The sequence below is a fragment of the Megalops cyprinoides genome, chromosome 12, assembly GCF_013368585.1.
Source record: "Megalops cyprinoides isolate fMegCyp1 chromosome 12, fMegCyp1.pri, whole genome shotgun sequence".
NCBI classification, from domain to species: domain Eukaryota; kingdom Metazoa; phylum Chordata; class Actinopteri; order Elopiformes; family Megalopidae; genus Megalops; species Megalops cyprinoides.
Genome location: NC_050594.1, coordinates 29,283,649 through 29,303,733, shown reverse-complemented (window position 1 = coordinate 29,303,733; position 20,085 = coordinate 29,283,649). Strand labels below are relative to the sequence as shown.

At 43.9% G+C, this 20,085-nt stretch overlaps 1 protein-coding gene across 3 annotated transcripts; it reads right to left on the bottom strand.

Moving 5' to 3' along the window:
• Window positions 1-1,308: 1,308 nt before the first annotated feature.
• On the bottom strand, window positions 1,309-19,475 carry bmf1 (BCL2 modifying factor 1). 3 transcript variants are annotated; one of them, XM_036541580.1, is made up of 4 exons: window positions 19,261-19,475; window positions 10,671-10,865; window positions 8,167-8,351; window positions 1,309-1,461 (listed from the first exon to the last, which is right to left on the bottom strand). In XM_036541580.1, the coding sequence occupies exons 1-4, from the start codon at window positions 19,406-19,408 to the stop codon at window positions 1,345-1,347; spliced, it is 645 nt and encodes a 214-aa protein (XP_036397473.1). In that variant the 5' UTR covers window positions 19,409-19,475; the 3' UTR covers window positions 1,309-1,344. The 3 variants fall into 3 exon arrangements, with proteins under 3 accessions (XP_036397473.1, XP_036397474.1, XP_036397475.1); XM_036541581.1 differs by having other exon boundaries at window positions 8,167-8,321; window positions 19,261-19,474; XM_036541582.1 differs by having other exon boundaries at window positions 10,671-10,861; window positions 19,261-19,321.
• Window positions 19,476-20,085: the final 610 nt, after the last annotated feature.

Genomic DNA, 20,085 nt, shown 5'->3' with positions numbered 1-20,085 from the left:
ACTGGTTACAGTATTACTCCAAAAGTAAGTCTAAGCGTACTCAGTACTTATAAATTGTCCATCCACAACTGACTAGCGCTAGTGCAAATATAATTGATACAGGGCTAATTTTTAAGGGTCTGCTAGTCATGACTGTTCATCTGGTCTGAATGACTACCCTCAAATGTATCAGAACTCTGCCTGAGTTATGCAGGGGGATGGAACAAATGCAAATCACAAAGTGAGATATCTAGAGATGCACTTAGTCCGACCAAACATGTTTTCTTGGCCTTCCATGAGCATGTGAATTGGTGGAGCTCCTCTTTGCAGACATGTGGCTTGCGACTGCCTTCACTTGAATGTTTGATGGGTTTTCTACACTGCTTTTCTGAAATGGATACTGCCCGCACCCATTTCCCCAGTCAGCAGAGCAAAACCCTCTAAAAATATCTGTCAGTATGTATTCACTTCATAAAATCTTCAGTGGCATGACATTGGATCAAAAACTGCAGATAGACAGAATGTAGCCTAAGGAAGCCATTGAAGGCAACACGTTTAACAATGGCTGACAGCATTTCATATTATTTCTCTATATTTTTTTTTTTTTACAAAATACACTGAGAAACATTTTAAGACTACAATAAAACGGACTCATTGAAACATACCGGAAGAACAAAGAATATTCAACAATTAAGAAAACTTTTTTTTGTTAATACCAGTACGGAATAGTACGACTTGAGGTGCAAAAAAAGTTTTGTTCTGAGAAACTGCCTCTTTGGAAATGCATTTGCTGTCAAGTTAATCTGGTTACCTGGGAAACTTCAGAACAGAACCCCTGAAAAAGTGAGATTAAGGTTCCTGCCTTTCTGTACCCCAACCCCGCATCTGATTCTTTGTCCCGTTTTTTCCCTTTCCCTAATATTTAACAGTCATTCCACTGCCGCAGAAGAGAATAAGGCATTCCCAGGACAAATGGAGGTCGTTCAAAATGTACATGTACAGAAGTGCAAAAAAAAAAAAAAAAAAAATTAAGAAATCCAAAATAAACAATAAACAAGAACATACTGTCATACTGTACAAAATACTATCTTACATGTTTATGAAAATAGGGACATGTTCCTGTAGACGAATCTCATGAACAGCATGGCTTCCTCTTGGAAAAAAAAAAAAAACTTAAAAAAAAAAAAAAAAAAAAAAAAGTAGTCTCCGTCCCGCGGCGACCTTTGTTTTTTTTCCTTGTTTTTTTTTCCTTTCTTTTTTCCAAACCCGTGTTCAATCTTACAGTGCCATCTAAAGTTCAGTCCCTCATTGAGAAAGGGCAGGGGGGCAGGGGGGGGGTGGGAGCTGGTGGGGAGCCCAGCTTTCTCACCTCTGGTCAGGTCGCCGTCGTCGAGCAATACCCTCTCTTTCGAACACAAGTGTGTACAAAGCTATTGCCAGGCGCCACCATGCTGGCTGCTGGTTCCTTTGGTTTCTGTGGTACTGCAAGGAAAAACAAACAGAGAGGGAGAGTGTCAGACAACCAGCGGACGGCAAACAAGGAGGATGCGCTCAGGCCGTGCTTCAAACCAGCCCCGCTGTATTTATTTGCCATCGGTGCCCAGTTTCAGCCTTTTATTTGTGTTGTTTTGTGACGCAATCTGAATGGCATTGTAGCTTCTTAACTGCAAGGAATGAACTGGGGCGAACTTGCCAAGACCAGACACCAGAACAGCGCTGATATTTTCACAACAACCTGTGTTTGTGCCCAACAGAGCTGTCACGCTGTCTATTCTACACAAGTGATCAAGAGCGACTCCCTGCCGCTGCAGTTTCCAAAGGTAATTACTGCCTTTATACCACCGCCTTGTGTTAGCTGAAAGTGATTCATTGTGAACTTGACGAACTGAAAATGATTAAGGTATTCAAAAGCTGAGCCTTCAAATTCAGATGTGTAAATAAAATGAGTTTGACTGCATTTACTCAAAACGTACTATTATTTCCTTGTGTTTGAACTTCCTGGTTATGAGGGGTAAAAGCAGGGGCAGGAATATACAAACGCATCGTCACAACAGTGATAGTCACGAGTGATTACAGCTCTTAACACCTCCTCAAGCTCACATAAGAACATTATTTCATAATGTTCCCACAGACAATTGTTTTCTTTAGTTTTTTTTTTTTTAGTGATGAATACAAATAGAGAAGTCATGTGCTGGGGTAGTGAACTACACCACCTCTCTAACACCTAACACACACACACACACACACACACACACAGGCACATACACACACACACACGCACACACACAGAGGAAGAACTGGTCAGCTGCATGGAGGCGTGTTGCAGGGACGAACTGAGAGGTCAACACGAGGGCAGCCTTTTCTCAAGAGTCCTGGCAGCTTGCAGTGTTTAGCAGTAGGTGTGCTGAGGGCCCGTGATGCCGCCAGTTTTTTTTTTAGGAGCCAATACCTTGCCCTCCAGCAGAGGCTTCCTTCCTCCTAACCCCCAGAGAGGCCAGCGCGGGTCCCGTGCGTCCCCGCCAGCGGCCGTGCCAAACTCTGATCCTGATGCATAAACAGCGCGGCATGGGCTGGCACAAGCCGTCCTATGCAACACAGCATGGTGAAGCGTGGGGGGAGGCAATGCCAAAAGCCAGCCACCTCTCTGAGGAACCGCAAAAAACCACCGAGTAACGCAGGAGCACGACCCCAGGCAAGGTCCAGCAAAGGCGGACCGCTACAATTCCAAGGCTACTTAAAAGCATCTCTGGAGCATCTCAGACTAACTGCTCTGAAAGTTTTGTATCTTCAACTGTCTGATAACATTTTTTTCCCCCCCCAAAGTTGCTGATGGTGCCTTTCTTTGCTGGCAGCAGAGCTAGTGGGATTTTCTACTATTTTGAGGATAATGATATCAGTCCCATTGAGAAGGGGAGATAAGATAATTGCACTAAATAGGATTAGGGAGCTCTGGAGGCAGGAGCGTGACTGGTTGGAAAAGATATCCTCATGAGAGCTGAGGCTGGCCTCTCTGAAGGATCCCATCCCTGCGCTCCATGCACAGAACGACAGGGCCAGATAAGACGGGGCCTACCATTACGGGGGGGAAGAGACGCCATATCAAAAATAGGACAGGTTAAAAGAAAGAATGATTTGCATGGCATGGCAACAAAAGAGTGTGCTTGTGATGTACCAATGAGCTTCTCTCCATTTTTCAGTGTGTTCTACATCAGTGTGCAGCACTCATCGGATCAAACATTTTTGGAGGCGCTTAATATTCCCTAATTATATCCACCGAAATCAGTCAGGATTTTACAAAAAACACCAACCTCACAGACGGCAGACAGACAATGAGCTGTTTACATTAAGGCTTTTTCCCCCTCCATATTTATGAGGTACAGGCTGCTCTTCTCAGCTGAGCACAGTGAAAAATTGCACTACATTGCATAAGCCCTGCTAGCTTCCAGCAGTCTCCGGAACGCTCTCCACAGACCAGTTTTTGCAATTTGTCCCTCTAAAATCAGGAGCCGCCATCAGCTATTTGAAGTACCGCCGAGGATTTTAATAGCTCTAGTTTTCTGTTGTAGCATTTTTTAAACAGTACCCTAGGATATTTTGACAAGTGCCTTGTTAGACAATCGGCAGTTGAGATTCTTCCTTCCCTCCCCATGGGGCTGTTTAATGTTAAAGGAGAACACACAAAGATGGTGTGGGGTGGACACTGTTAGAGTTTACTCAGAACAGATGCACGGGGTATTTGCCCATTGGACTCTGAGCGGGAACAATGCTCTCTTTATTGGCAGCACTTAGTAACCAAATACAGTAATGACCGAGGCACCTCTCTACGCAATCCTGATAACAACCAGACGGCAAATATCGTCCCGTTTCCCTAGTTACCAATTTAAACAGGTACACACAATGGGCAGTCAAACCCAGGCTCACAGGTCTGCAAACAAATGTAGAGATTATGTTTGGGGAGGTCAGGCCACACCAGGGACCGACAACTGTTGCTGGTGCATAAATTGAGTACACTTTGACTGCAGTGGTAAGCCTTCTCTCGTTGGAGCTTTTTTTCCAGCAAGTTTGATTTTCCAGTTAGTCATGCAAAATGTAACTCAGCAAAGCTGTAGAGCAGCACACTGGCAAACTTTTATTCCAGCCCTCACAGTCGACAGTGGTGATACAACCCATTCATATTCACTCAGTTACAACTGTGCAACACAATGTCAATAAACTTGCATAGTGTCTCCAACACAGCTCCTCCTCTTTGCACACATTCAAACAGAAGTACAAAAGACAGCAGTTTCAGACCAGCCTAGGCTGTTTTAAACAGAGAAAACAGTTTCAGAAAGTCCCTGAGAGTGACCTTTCTCAAGAGTTGAGAGTCAGTCAGGTGAGCACGGCATTGTGGGTAAGTCACGTTACTGGCTGCCGAATATGAGTCAGAGGCTAAATATAGCCGCAGATATAAACACGGAGTAGAGTTTACCCAGACACGCAGTTTGCCGTTGCTCGCACACTGCTCTGCTGGGTCTTATCTGTGCCTCGCGCTGGCTCAGTCTCAACTCTAGCACTACAGATATGCCTGCTTATCAGCTAGCCATACTACACTCATTAACACCCCTAATTGTGTCATATTTAAATCCACAGAATTGATTGCTCAATGCAGAGTTTCAGAGGTTTATGCCAGATAGAAAAAAACAAAAAAGAAAAACACAAAGAGTACACAGATTATTTTTTTCTGTTTAAGGCCAGGGAGACTGAAGATCAGAAACTCAGGTCTGACACCGTACACTGCAGACACGAAGGACATTCAGCTTGCTTTTCACATCGACGCTGACAGCACCCGAAGGCTTTTGCAGAGGCCATAGGAGGGATACATTTCAGACCCCTGTTTTTAATAAACCCCGTAACCCAACTCTGGTCCCTCTATACTTTGTCTGTGCAAATTATGGCTGCCATCCCATAATTGCCACTGTCATTGATGCCATAGCTGACACGGACTCCTCTATTCACTTCACCTCTGGCACAGGTACTTCAGCATCCCTTTCAGACTGAAGAGCAATTTACCTTTCAGCAAGACCACATTCTTTAACACTCCATGGTAAGTTAGTCTACAGCATGCCATTAGTGCAGTGTTATTAAAGGGCAAAAAAGCGACGGTGGGGGGGGGGGGGGGGGGGGGGGGATCATCAGATTTGGTCAAACATAAAGGGGCTTGTTTTCTAGTCAGTTTGAAGAATTAGGATTTGTGTGCTCTGGTGAGACAGCTCTGCTCTGTCACTCACACCAAATCAAAAATGAAAAAAAAAACAACACAAAGTAAATGTCCATTTTCTCCTGCCTGAAACACAGATGTGCCAGTATGAAGCTGAGGTTAGGCAAGGCCAACTGTTCCTTCTATTGCCCAAAAACGAATCTCCTGCATCCAATATTCAAAGCAGGCCTGTGTGTTGCCATGGGAAGGCAGACACAAAGACTTTTCCTTTCAGACTGTGTGCTTCCACATTCTTCCTCCACCGGCTTTTGGGCAGAGATCTTTCTCAGCAACGTCAAACATCACCGCTTCTCCCTTAGCGTTTCGGTTTTGAGAACTTTATCATCCGGTGTAGGAAGACTCCCTCTCCCAGGCAGCAGCTCTTTCTGCAGTTACCCACTCGCAGCCAGCTCTACTCTGAGGCATCTCCTCGCCTGGTTAGTTTTAATGGAGCTCAGTTATCACCAAGTATCTGTGACATGCCGCATTCACCTGGAACATTCGTTGAGTAGCAAAACAGATCAAATCAGGCAGAGGGGAGGTGCGGAGTATTCCATCGCCTGAGGTGTCTTACCTGCCTCGTGGCTGACAGCTTAATTACACAGCTTGTCCTGTCAAGCTACCCTTCCAAGAATAGCAACCCCTGGGTAACTGGAAGATCACGCATCCACAACCACACAAATCTGTCTGGGTTTCTCTCCTGAATGATTTGACCTCAGCAGTACACCACTGGAGCCTCCCATTATTATAACAGACCCATGGTTTCCCCAATTACAGACTCTTATATTTAGAGTCAGTTTAATGAGAACCACACTCACCCTTCAACAGCCAGCACACTCAAAGAGGCATTGTGCACTGCAGCACAACTCACTACAACTCCCTATTTATCGAAAAAATTCTGTTTCACCAAAACATCCTGTAAACTATCTGCAAGGTGTTGTAAAAAGGTGTTGTAATGCACATATCTACCTGCCCCACAATAATAGTCCTATTTCATTGTAAATTCAGACCTAGCCTGGGTTGCTTAGTTTAGCTTTTAGGTAATTTCAAAGACTTTTTTGTAACTGCATCAGCTAAACCCACTTTGGTTTCTAATACCAGCCCACTTATAAGTGAGCCACGGGCTGGGTTGTAAGCTACGTACCTCAACTCTCTCAGTGACAAAACTAAAGATAAGCTAAACAAAAGACTCGTGGAACAAATTCAAGATGAAAAAACAACTGAAGCTAGTCCCAGCATGACCTCATGCTTCATCCTGGTGAACCTGGGGGTCTGCAACACTGCCCACTGTGGCAGGAGACTTTCAGAGAGTGTCTGCCATCAGATGCTACGGCTCCGGTTGCAGGTAATAAAAAGGATGAGTGCCGGCCCACACAGCTTTGGCTGCAGCTCAAGCCAGCCTAGTGCCAGCTCCAGTATAAAGGTGTATTGTCAATTTGGCTCCTCCTTACATTGTCGGGGAGGCCCAAGGAGAAATTCAATGGGCAAATAAGCATGACTCATCGTCACAGCCCATATGAAGCAAGTCTTAGCTTTGCTTCTGTACCCCTCTGCCCCATTGCTGTGTCACTCCTCTCCATCCGTGTCAGACAGCATAGATTCGCGTGTGAGGTCTTGTGACACCACAATGTTTGCTCAATATCAAACCCCTCAGTATCCACCACAAGAATGCAGTGATATTATCAGGCTTAAAAAGTAATAAACAACTCAAAGAGAGACTACGGTCAAAAAGAAACCCCACTGATTCAGTCCTCTCAGTAAATTCAATTAGCAGTTCACGGCTCTAAAAAAATTCCCCAAGCGCACTGCTTTATGACACACAAAGCACATTAAAGGGACTTAATTTTAGTGGCTTGAGAGAAAGAGATCTTTGGTTTGCTTTAAAACAGAGATTTAAGATGGGCTCCAGTCTGTGAGGATGAGGAAGGCCCAGGATGCTCCTAAAATGAACCCTTTGGGCTGCCTAGAGTGGCCCTGCTGCCCTCCCCACCCCCCCCCAGTGAGACACCCTCCGACAGGGGTAGCAGGCTCTTATTTGGGAGGCTGGCAGGACTCGCTGGAGACTCCCTAACCACAGCCGCTCCCCGGCTCACGAGTTTGGCTTCGGGTTACAACATGTTTATCTTGTCCAGCCACTTCTTCTTTTTCTAAGTGTGTGTGTGTGTGTGTGTTCCTTCCTTTTCTTTTTCTTTTTTAAACACACACACACACACGTGGCCATGTTGCAATGACTCTCTCAAAGATGCTTAAGTTAACACAAACTCGACAGGTGGTTTAAGCATCTCTAGTTGTTTTAATCAGACCCTGCCAAAAAGCCTGGAAAACATCACTCCTCTGAGGGGAGGCTGATTGGAGAGTTGATGCGGTCAAACTCAATGGAGACTCAGCTGTGTTGACGGCTACCATGCTGCAATCCAGCATTGTGGGGCATAATTCCTTAACCTAAGTGTGCCTGGCCTTCATGTCATCTGCTCCCCACCACCTGCAGAGGCAAGCTTCTGGGGGAATGAGGAAAAACAGGAAGTTGAGAGTGAGAGGGCCGGTGGGGGGGGGTCAGGGTGCAGCTGTGTCTCCGGGTTGGATGGGAGGTCAGAACACAGGGTCTGCACTTGGGAAACAGGCTGGCCCCAATCCAGCCCAGAGAAATTAATCGTGGCCTCTTCGCATGCTCCTATAGGGCTGTGCTTGGTTGTTAAGTTCCCATAATAGCCTTTGCATTCAGAGCTGATGGGAGGAAAATATCTCAGTGCTACATAACTCTTAACATGACATGTAGAGTGTGAGTGAAATACAACATCAGCTTCTTGCCTTCCCAGAAAATGTACAAAAAACTAAAATTGTCACTAGTGTCTGTCCTGAAGAATCTGTGGACTGCTCTGAAGAATCTTTGGACTGCTCTGCAGAATCTGTGGACTGCAGAGTGTTCCCCGATCGTGTGCTTTTCTCCTTACCAGCTGGAGGTGTTCTTGGTGGAACTGGTCTCCGATCATCTGGAGCTTCTGGCCGATGCGAACCTCAGCGCTCAGTGCTGGCTGTTCTGCCGACCGCTCTGCCTCCCGCTGTCCCTCCTCCTCCTGCTCTTGGTCCCCAACGTGCTCAAACCGCGCTGGGAAGTGCAATCGAAAGCCTGCGTTACCTGGGCCAAGGACAAAGTCGACTTTGTTAAACTTTGAATCAACCGCAATGTGGAATCTACCTCCTAGTCCCACCTCCCACTTTAATATCACATGAAGCTGACAATGAGTAAGAACCAGAATCCTTCAGTCACTGTAGGTTTCTCCAGGAGACTACTGTCTCCTGCCTAGGGGACCAGACTGCCTTCCAGATAGTGGCACTGTACACTGTGTGACAGAGGGTAAAGCACAAACAAGTTCTCAGACAACAGCTTTAACCATTTCAGTGGAGGCTTATCTTCTGTTTTCAATCATCATATAAACACTCTCTCCCCTCCAGTCTAGTAAGAGCACGCACGTTCTTGATTTACTGCTAGGGTTTATGACCCAGACATAACAATCTCTTTTCCTCAGCGTAAACCTGGCATGCGTACCGTATTTACAGCGTGTGCCACTGTATCACTGTCAGAAACACAAAACCGGTTCTATCAGATCTGCTCAGGCTGCTGAACTACAGATAATGAAGTACATCTTACTTTTTCAGGACACAGTGACGAAAGGGGAAGGTGAGGCCTGAATCAAGCATGAACAAGGGGAGAGAAAGCACAACTGAAACAAAACCCAATACCATATAGCCAAAGGCGATCAGAGGCGAGCCTATCTGTGCGTGGCTCTGCCCACCACTTGAAACATAAGTTTTTTTGAAAATATACATACTCCAGCTTGTTTAATTAAAAAAGTGGTTGTTGTTTACACTGTAAAATTGGAAGATAAGTGAAAAACTGTGCGATAAACTTTTTCTCTCTCACTTACAGAAATGCCCACTGGTCTTTTTTTAATTTGATTTAAATACAACTTATTGATAAAGTTATTTAATTATTTGTTATTTTTAGTGTGGAACTCTGAGTCCTCTCCAAAGTCAGTTGTCTGCGGAGAGGAAGGGGAAGAGGGTGTAGAGATGTGGCCAGGCACGTGGGCTCCTGTTTCTGTGGGAGGTGTCCGGTGACAGCTACAGCTGCGTGTTATGGAACAGGGCGCACGGCACAGGTAGCCAGCTCACCTGCGTTCCAGCGAGTGGCCAGACAAAAGGATGACTGACACATCTCTCAGCAGGAGCCTATGCTGCCGGCACATTAGGACGCCTTTTGAATTGCAAAGCAATTCGGTACACAGCAGCGTAAGAAAAAAAAAAAGCAGACTGGGATTGGCAGGACCGGGGACAAGGGACACTATCCCAGAAATGAAAACAGACGGTATCACATCTCAGACAAATGGTGCCACAGGTGATGCAATTCAAAATTTTCCTCACCATTTGTGCAACATGGTGAATTCTTAATTCCACGAAGAATTGATCCTACGCAACAAAAGCACTTACACTCTACGGAATGTGCTCCCTTTTATCTCCCTTTATGAGTGCATCCTGGAGTAGAAATGTACCTCCTGGCCCCGAGGTATAATGTTGGGTAAATAAATGACACCTCCTGGTAAATGGTTCATATACACAATCTCGCAGGAAAACGCTCTAACTGTGGCAGTTTGTTTTGAGATGGGGCTAGGCATGCGGGCTCTTGCTTCTAAGAGAGGTACCCGGTGACTGTGTTACAGCTATAAGGATAAACGGCAAGGCTTGAGGAATTTTGATGTTTACATTGCATAAAAGGAGCCAATCTACTGCATTAAAATTTCACATGAAAAACATAAAGGTTCCTTTAAAAATTAAAAAACCTTAAAATTTGTTCAGTTCAAGTGTGCTGATTGAGAAAGAGAGTGAGCAATATGCCCTACAGTGCTAAAATTAAATATTCATAAATGTAAAGTTTTGTTGCTGAATTGTAAAATGAGCTGTCATAATTATTTGGTAAAATAACAAATGCAAAATGATTATAACAAAATTGCTATTATTTTCATAACATCAGAATTAATTGTACTTAACAACTACTATGCATTTCCAGTAATTTAGTATTCAGTAGGTTGCTGAGGGCTATTTGTAGGGCATCAAACACAATTTGGCAATGTACAATAATACTGGTGTATTGACAGCTCAAATAAGACCCGAATTAATTCAAATTCATTCAGGAAACTGCAACAAATTTTCCATAAACTGTTATTCAAATGCTTCTTTGTGTCAGTATTTTCACTATGCAAACCTAAAATTCCATCCAAATGCTCTCCTCTCATCTGGTCTGTAGTGCCTTACCCACAAGTACAGCACCTTAAGGAACACATGCTGAGCAGGGTCAGAATGGCCTTATCTTAAGCTGACGTGCTGACGCAGCCTTTTTCAGATACCTGATCACATGCGCCTGCGTTGCCCCGAGGCAGGCAGTGAGGCCCCTCCTTACCGTAGAAGAGTCTCCGTGGTTCCTGCGCCACGCCGCAGGGCAGCATGTTGTCGCCCTGTCCCAGGGCGGGGCTGGGTGTCTGCGTGCCCCTGTCCTCGTACTTTATCTCCCTGAAGTGGGTGTTCCAACAGATCGGGATACGCTGGAACACGTCGTCTTCATCATCGTCCATCAGGAGCCTCAATGATAATCTGCCTGGAGTCAGAGACAGGGGGCGTTAATGCCTCTGAACAGTGGGCATGAGCAGGAAGCTCAGGTCCAGCCCTTCCAGCTGGCTGTAGTTCGCTCGGAATCATAATGAAACAGACTACATACGCAGAGTTATTCTGTGCTTTGGCTTATTAATATATATATATATATATATATATATATATATATATACCCAATAGACCACTCAGGAAGGTGAGCACTCATGCCAAGGGAATTTCACCACCTATTATCAGCAGTTCCCCCTGCATTTTGAAGTCACAGGCTAAAAGATACACATAGCCAGCTAAATCCCAAGCAGGCTAAGGGGGTCCGGGGGCCCCAGTGGTCTCTGGTGCATTCTATTCTACTCAGTTTCTCTCAAAATGCACAGCTTGACTCCCCAGTGTTTTCTGTTTAGCTTACTGGTCGTATCGCCTGTCTTTGTTGCATCCACAGAATGTCAGTGGTGTAAAAGCAGTGTATATTTCTTTAAGTGTTTGATAATGTAGTCAGCAGCGCACTCATTACCATATCAATTCAGTACTAAGAGTTGGTGTGCCAACTTATGTCAATGAAACTACACTTTCTCTGACAAAGGCAGAGAGGGACTCTTTCCATCCTTTCTCTAGAAGAAAAAAAGAAAAAAAAGAATAGGTTGAATCTCATGGGTTTTTTTCATAAATAATATTCACAATGTCAAAAATATTGTAAATTTAATTTTATCCCACCATAACTTGGAAGGATATTTCACCTTATCATGTATTAAGGACACTACAATTTACTTTGAAAGTAGGTGTAAAGCCTTTAAAGTTAGCACGGTTAACCAGTACATTATTTTTTTCGATATTCAATATCGATTTCCTGATCATTTAAAATACTACAAAAACATGCACACTTTATTGTGCACAACCTCAGTGCTACAGAAGAATAGTCCAAACACTTTGTATACATGCATACGTACAATGACTCATTTGTTGCTACTTCCATCTCAGATGGTATCAGAGACCTTATGAGGCCCAGCAAGGCATTCCTTAATTGGCTACCAGGTGCCAAACCTGGCATTTAGCGCAGGTTGACAGTGGCAATGCCCACCGTCAACCAATTAGCCGGCCTGATTGCTTCTCACACTAAGTAGCTAGTTAAATCAGCTAGTTAGCTTGCTTCACCTTGGCTCAAGTCGCACTCTGATAGTTATACTTTGATTGATACCTTTAAAGGCAATTTCTGTGCACTCAATTTTGCTACAAATTTTGCTAAAATAAATTGACACATAACCACAACTATCAAGTAAGCTCTAAATGAAAGATGTAACTGTCCATCACCTGCTTCTGCCTTCCTTTTAGGTTGCACAATGTCACAATAAAGAGCCAGAGTGGCCTGGCAAAGTCAGAGGAAAGTCTGCATAGGTTACAGTGAGCTTGGCGCTAAATTATCTTCATGTTCCATAATATTGTCTTGGAGAGACCGGTTGCCAGTAAAACTCATTCATTCATGAGATCCCACTGAGCAGCCTGAGAAATGCTCTTCAGAGTGACTCTCTTGTGCACTAACAGCTTAGTCTTACATCTGAGAAAGGCCAAGCCCAACTGTAAATTTGCGTTTCTGACCAGAACATTCAAACAGCACTAAAATACTACACTAAAGAGTTGTAATGAACCATTTCTTGGAGGTCAGTGTCACTTGGAAAGAAACGATTCTCTCCCTCTCTACTATCTATGACAAAAACAAGAAACCCCAAGATCCTATCGCACTGTTCAAATTCAAGTAAGGAACCACTGATTTCTGCAATTATGCAAACAAGGGTGTTATGCCTGTGTGTTAGTGAGTGGGCATAGGAACTCCTAATGCCTCTTAGTTTCTATAGTTAAATATTTTATTATAATAATCATTTAGTGGCATGGCGGCTGTACTCTAGGAATGGTGGCTGGTACGGGAAATTGGGACACCTTGTCTCCTGATTGGGCGCCGGTCGGTCATGGGGAGGGCTTTTCTTTTTAAAAAGCCAAAACGGAGGGAAACGGTGCATGTTGGAATGCACCTGGGACCTGCGTGCCTGTCAGAGAAAGCTAACCACCCCCCATTTCTTTGTCCAGGCTGTTTTGTTTTGTTTCCGTGTGCCATGCTTTTAGAAAACTCTTACATAAACTAAACTCGAAAACAAAAAAGACGCGGAGCGGCAGCTTGGGCTTGCCCGGTGAACTTATGAAGCGACCTGGTGAAGGTAAGTTCCAGTTTTCCTTCCAGTTTCACCATTCCAGGCCAGCTGCCTTCTTTTGTAACCGAAATTATACCCCTAGACAAACGTGACCACGACAAAGAGGTTATCTGCAAAGTACCTAGCTCAAACCACTAGGGCAACCGCCAAGAGAAAAAAAAAAATCAGCCTGTATGTTGACAAAAGAAACCAAAGCAGAAATATTACAGCAATTTGCAAAGACCCATACAATCTTAAAAGAAAAAAAAAATGAATAATACATGTTCACATCAGGTATGACAAAGAGAGGCAAGAGCAAGTGAGAACTGGCAACCTGTGGTGGCCCTCGGCTCTGGGCCAAATGCTGAAAATCTCTGCCTTAACTGTCAGTGGGAGAGGTCTCAGAAGGGATTCAGTGCAGTAGTAAATTCTCAGAGGCACACATTGAGAAAAACCACATCAGGCTGGGATGCTACCCCCTGAGGGAATCATACTGTGCAAACAAGAGCACCAGCTGTAGGATATGAGAGGGCGGAGGTTGCTTGGAGGCAGAGACATTACTTTACATTGACCCACCTTAACTCTTGAATACAGGTAGGCTCATAACCATTACTAGCTCGCTTTAGCTAAGTAGCTGCAGTAAATGTGGGCTGGCTGATCTCTGGACGCAAAATCCCTCTGACCTTCCAAAGAAGCCTTACCATTATAAACAAAATAATGCTCATAACAACAAAATAAAACTATCCCAAATTACTCTCTGGAAACACCAAGCCTCAGAAGTCCCTGCAGATTTTTAGAGACACACACAAAGACACCCAGGGGAGAACATAAGGCGTTGACCATTTAGTGGTAAAAGTGGCCGTTTCTTTCATTTTGAGAACATTACCCCCTGGCAGCTCTCCATAGGGCCAGTATTTTAAAATGTGGAATAATAAAAATGAAAGTGGAGATTAGCATAGCTCTTGCGGACGATCCTTGTTCTGATTTAGATAAATAGAGTTTGTGACAGTGATGAAACCACACTGCTGGCTGTGGTTAGACGGCTCGTTTACTAAATTTATCGAAGTGGAGGTTTAGCGGCTTGGGGTGGGAAGCCATGTCTCCATTTCCCTTAGTGTGTGTGCTTTCTGAGCTGCTCAATTGTGGCTCCAGTTCTGGCTCCAGGTCAAGAGCTACCTGGAGGTAGTGGCTACCAGCTGTGCACACACCCACCACACGAAACAGGCCGCCCATTCTGAAAATCGTTATCCACAAACAATTTGTCATAGAGATGAAATCGAAAAAAGGTGAGGTTGATCAAAGCAGCACAGACACGTCAATGAGAAGGACGGCCGAAGTCTCTGCTGTTACGGTATTGCTGGCTTCAAATCCACTAATTCTCAGCAAATCCTTCATACGAGACCAAGAGCCTCTCTGCTACAATAACATGGTGAAATATTGATGGTGTTTCTTTTCTCTCAGGGTAAGGGCTGGGGCTCCACGTTGCTTTGACATGACTGTCGGCTGCTGGTAGGGCCGAGCCATTACTGCTTCAGAATCAAGTAAAGCCCTTTTGCAAGCACAGTCACACCAACCAATCAGCAGGGCCTTGTGTATCTGGCATGCAGTGCTGTGCACTGTGTCTACCTGCAATGTTGGTTCGTTACAATCTGAACAGAGTGGCTTTGTAAATTTGGACTGCCTGTGCTACTCCTGCTCACCCACATTCATACCCTCTTTGTACGAGAACTGAACTACAAGGCCATCAACTCAGGAACATATCTGAAGTGGTTAGCTCAACATCACACTGGGTTATATCAAAACAGACACATTTTCCACTGAAGGCCCTACGCAACTGCTTAATTACCAAAAAAGCAAAGACTGAAACCACAGTCCTTTCCTCACACCTGTCACCCTGCCAGCTTTTTAAGGTCTTCTTCGATCTATTTTTGGCATATGGTTATGTTTTTGTTTTGCTTTCAGTGCCACATGAGACAATGACAAACAATGAGGCTTTCCAAATGGCGAGTTAATCTGTTATGCGCTGACATGATGAAAAGCTGTCAACACAAGATGATTGCCGCAAAAGGGAAGTTTCCCTTCATCCAGCTGCGCGATAACATCAAAATCGAATTACATACTGAACAGACAACTGTGACTAGAGAGAATCACACACAAACATGATTATGCTGCATCCCTAGACATGGGATATGAGACTGGTGCTGTCAATACCCAGTCATTGACTGTCTGTGTCTGAGCAGACTGTACACAATCCAGGACAGCCATCTGAGAAAGGGAGCTAAATGGGCCATCCTGGCTCGTGAGTATTACGCTCGGAAGTGTGTCAGGCTGTTCGGCACTTGCCCCTGTTTGGGCCAAAGAGACAGATGCGAAAGGCAGTAGAGCGGCTGGGGAAATAATGTTGAAACAAAGTGAAATCTGAGGGTGCCGTTGAGGGCAAGCGTCGGAGCTCCTCTGCCCGCCCGCCCACCCCGTCATATCCCGGGGACCCGGTAGACGCGTGAGGACCCGCTGCGCGCCGGTGACAGAGCAGGTCCCTGCAGCCGGCGCAGCGTCAGCGCACAGCTCCCTCTGCTGCATCAGCCCGTGCCACTCTGCCACTTCCCTCAGCCACAGCGGCGAGCGCCGCGGGCCTCAGCCCCCTCTCCCTCTCTCTCTGTCGCACAGCCACGCAGCGCACGCTGCTGCCGAAACACACGCAGGCCGAGGCCGGGAGGTGTCACAGAGGCCCTGGCCCGCACAGGAACTGACGACACCCTGGCCCCCGCTCGCGACAGTGCAACGGAACTCCCATGTGTCACAATGCCCAAATAAACCCCACATCTCAGATGACATCGCACGATTGAGGTCAGCTCTTTCAAGTCCTCTTGCTCAGACATTAGGTGGAATCTGACTGACCTCAAATCTACCACACCCTCTGACTTTCAGTGACAAGAATTAAATACAACACCTCCTGACAATGTAATTCACTGATCATTTTTCTAACCTCAAAAATCAATACCTGCCTTGTGCTTATCTGAAACACACTTAAGGCTAAATAGGCTTCCCACAATCAGATTCATTTCTATTGCTTTCGTTTAAGTGTCCCCCATAAAGGGAACCGATTAGCACATATTATGAGCAACTGTGACCCTAATCACCTTAAAAATGACTTGAAAAATGACTGTGCGTCTCATAGACCAATGAGTCACATGAACAGCAGTCTAGAACTTCCCTTTCCTTACAAGCGGTTCAAACAAAACATTCTTAAGGCTCGAGAAAACTGAAAGCAAACAGATTTGCTCTTAAATGTCTCTCTACAATCACCTGCTGACTTCAGTTAGAGCCTTCTCTAATTTGCAAGTAATAACATTCAACACATTTCATATTTAGCATGCAAGTGAGCATGTGAGAAAGTATATAAGCCAAATTCTTGTCCTAAGGTAGACACTTTCAAAAAAATATATCCCTTGCCGGAGTAAAAATGCTACATAGCAAACAGTAAACACTGGTTGTTAGTGGTTACCTGCAGGACAGCCACATTATAAGATTAATGCTGCAGTTCTCAAGAGTTAAGGCTTTATGAAAGACCTATGTTTGTTTAGGACCCAGGAGAAATAATTGAATGGCATCTCCCTGTCTCACTCAATACACAAACCATGTTGCATCATTTCTTGAATCACGTACATGCCACAGGATGGTTTAATTGACACAGTTTGAGGGGGCGGGGGGCGGCAAACATTTCCAACAGCACCAAATCTGTAATGTTGAATTGGATTGTTAACGTTAACTGTTGTAAACTTTACAGCTCCATTTGCTTTCATTAGACTATTACCATACCTAGCCAGAGGTCCTTGCATGAAAAGTCTTTACTTTTTTTTATATTTTAGTTTTCAGTTTTAAGTGTTCTGTTAAATAAATGTTTTCATTCACCTCCTCTTTCAAAAATTCGTCTGCAGGAGAATAACTCCGATCCACGTCTTCCAGGCAACCGTCGGAAAAACATATTTTTCCCCACCCAGATAGAGGGCGGTCATCGCTCTGCGAACTACTACAGTGAGACGGGAAAAACTGTAGGGCGCGACCGCTTCAGAAGAACAGGGTAGGACGGCGATTTGCGAATCACAAAACCTTCACTTTTACTCCCTTTAGACATATATAACGTTATTTTATGTAGAGCTAAAGGAACTTTACGACGACGCGTCGACTGAAAATGTAGCTAAGGCAGACTATGTAACTAGCAAGCTAGGCAATAATTTCCTTTTGACGACCATTTATCGTAAATAACCCTAAATTGGCACTGGAAGCGGACAAACGGTAGCTAACGAGTCGAGTCAACAATCCGAAGAGAAAACGCCAGTTTGCAAACGTTTGCTAGATCTAGCTAGACAAGCTAGCTAACGTTAGCTAAACGCCAAACCAACGTACCGCAGGTTAGTCATTACAATTTAGATGGCAAACTAAAACTATAGTGAGTAGCAGTTAGCTAGCTGTATTTGCCTATCTACAACAGGTTAAAATATAACGCTATATAGCGAGTAAAATTACAGACAGCGCGAACGAAATATGTATCCACCTACCCATTCATAACTAGGTCTAGCAAGATATAAGATATAATTTACCCAACATTAACAGATCTGGACTAGATACTGTTAATTTCACGTTAGTGCTATGAAGCTGAAAAAATATGGCCAGGACTAAATGTAATTAGACAGCTAGACTAATGTCCTAACTTGGGTACGAGCTGACAGCGAACTATCTTTTTTTCCATAATTCGAATAAAAGTGGCGGTCTACACCAGAAAATCTCACCGAAATCTGCGGCGTTTAGATCGCTAATCTAGCGACGATAGGGACATATATATATAGCAATGCAGTTAGCCACACCGGACTGTTAACAGTTTGTGTGTGTGTGTTTGACGCTGATGTTGGACTCTAAACTTGGCGCTGCACATCAGATCATTTTATTAATCACTTTTGTTTCTATATGAAACATGTCATCAAGAATTTGAGATTCTGCTGCAACCAACATTAGCTGTCTAATCAAGGCAGAGAACATGAGTTTAATTGTATTGAACGCCTCCTTTCCCGGATCGGTGTGGGTGTAACTGCTTTATCGTTGGCTGTTGCTGCGTGTCAACATTTCGATAATTACCATAATTTAACGGGGAACAGGAAATCAGTAGATTAAGTGATATTTTGCATGCACGAAGTGTCCATATTAAATACACTTAATGCTAGCCAGCTAGATTTGTCTGTATGCCCCCAAATAAACCACTACCACAATAATGCTACCGCTAACAGGCTACCATGTCCCGGAAGAAGCATGAACGTACACCAAAACAAAACAAACTAACTTTGCTACTCAAGCCAAACGCAGCAGGCGATTGACAGTTCCCGTAAACTTCTAGCCAACCGGTTGACTAGCAGGTGAAGTTAATCTTGTTGCCATTTCATTGCTAACGCAACGTTAGCGATCTAGTCTAGCCTGTGGTCTTGCAAAACATTTCAATTTACCTATACTGATAACTCGCTGAGTAGATTGTTTTAGCTGACTAGCGTAAACAGCATAAACACCATAGACCATTCATTATGTATTTACGGACTTGTGATAAACAGTAGTTTACGTGATGTTAGACAGCAGCCAGATATGCTGTAGATGGCTAGCAAGCTAAATGACATCTCGATAGATAGGTAGTTTATGTTCAATTTTGCCTGCCCATTAGCTGACCAGAGGCGCTTTTGGAGTGCGAACAAATCCAAACGTTTAGCTTGCCAGCCAGCTGAGATTATTAGTTTTATTTTAGTAATATAATGAACTTAGCTAGCTGGCTAACTGCGGTTAAGCAAACTAATTAACCTAACGTTAGCAAGCTATTCGATTAACTGGTTAAAAGCAATACAACTGGATCGGTGCGGTATCTTATTAACTCACTAGCTTGCTTGCTACAACATTATTTGGCTTGCAAGCTCTCAAACCCACTAGCACCACTAGCAGCCACCACGAGCATAATAAAATGAAAATAAAACATTTAAGGCAGCTATGTTCGGGGAATAAGGCAAAGCTTTTTTCCTAAGATTTGTTTTCAGACTCTAGACAACTTTTATGAAACGTTTTTTGAGGATACAGATATGACTACACGTGCGTTATGTTTGTAGAAGTTAGCTATACTTCTAGCTGCATATTCACTGTTTGTAGGAAAAATATCGCTGTAGCTGTAGTACTCACCGCCAGTTGATATGTTCTCCGACGTAACTGGTGGTATCTTGAGCCTTGAATGAGGTTGATACTTTACTCTCTTCAGACTGAATCTTGTCCTTATCCTTCCACGACAACTTTCATACTGACAGGCATTCGGCAACAAACTGGAGTTCATTTTTCTGAAACGTCAGCGGCAAATTATTCCGCCCCTTGAAAATGAACGTCACACAAGGAAAGTAAATAAATTGCTCTTAAAGTGACAGTGCATTCACTTTAATTCCGCTATTGCTCCAACATGCAAGAAGGGTGATGTGACTGTTGTTATGAAATCCAAGAAATTGCTCATTTTACGGTGGAATTATGCATCGCATAATGATAGTTGTGGTTTTATTTGGCAACAGTATTTGGCATGTGATATGTTTTATTAATATTTAGGACAGGGTTGGTAGTGTATCTTCCTTACGCCAGTGTTTTAGCATGTTAATATTCAAAAGGATATGGCAAACACTTCAATAAGGGAAATCGTTTATACCATCTCCTGCACAAGAAATGAAATCTTCCAATATGTTGAATGTGTATTATCTTAAATAAAAGGTAAATTAAACTGTAGTAAGATGTTTAAAATGCATCGTGACAAAAAAATAAATAAAAACAAATAGAAATAAATTGAGTTTTTTTTTGTTTTTTTAAATAAATAAATAAAATACGTTCTCACAATGAACTGTATTTCGTGTGCCTTTAAGGGAGTAAAGTGTTGCGCCGATGATGTATTCTAAACCAATCAGAATGTTTGTTTTGATCCCGCCTTCTATGTGGCGTATTTTGACACGTGGATGGGAAATTCCCCGTAGC

Excerpts from the sequence above, each read along its gene's own strand:
- bmf1 (XM_036541580.1), bottom strand. The coding sequence starts at position 19,408 with ATGAACTCCAGTTTGTTGCCGAATGCCTGTCAGTATGAAAGTTGTCGT. Across the intron at positions 10,866-19,260 it reads GGAGAACATATCAACTGGCG|GCAGATTATCATTGAGGCTC; the intron begins GTGAGTACTACA and ends CTCTGACTCCAG. Across the intron at positions 1,462-8,166 it reads ACCAAGAACACCTCCAGCTG|TACCACAGAAACCAAAGGAA; the intron begins GTAAGGAGAAAA and ends TTTTCCTTGCAG.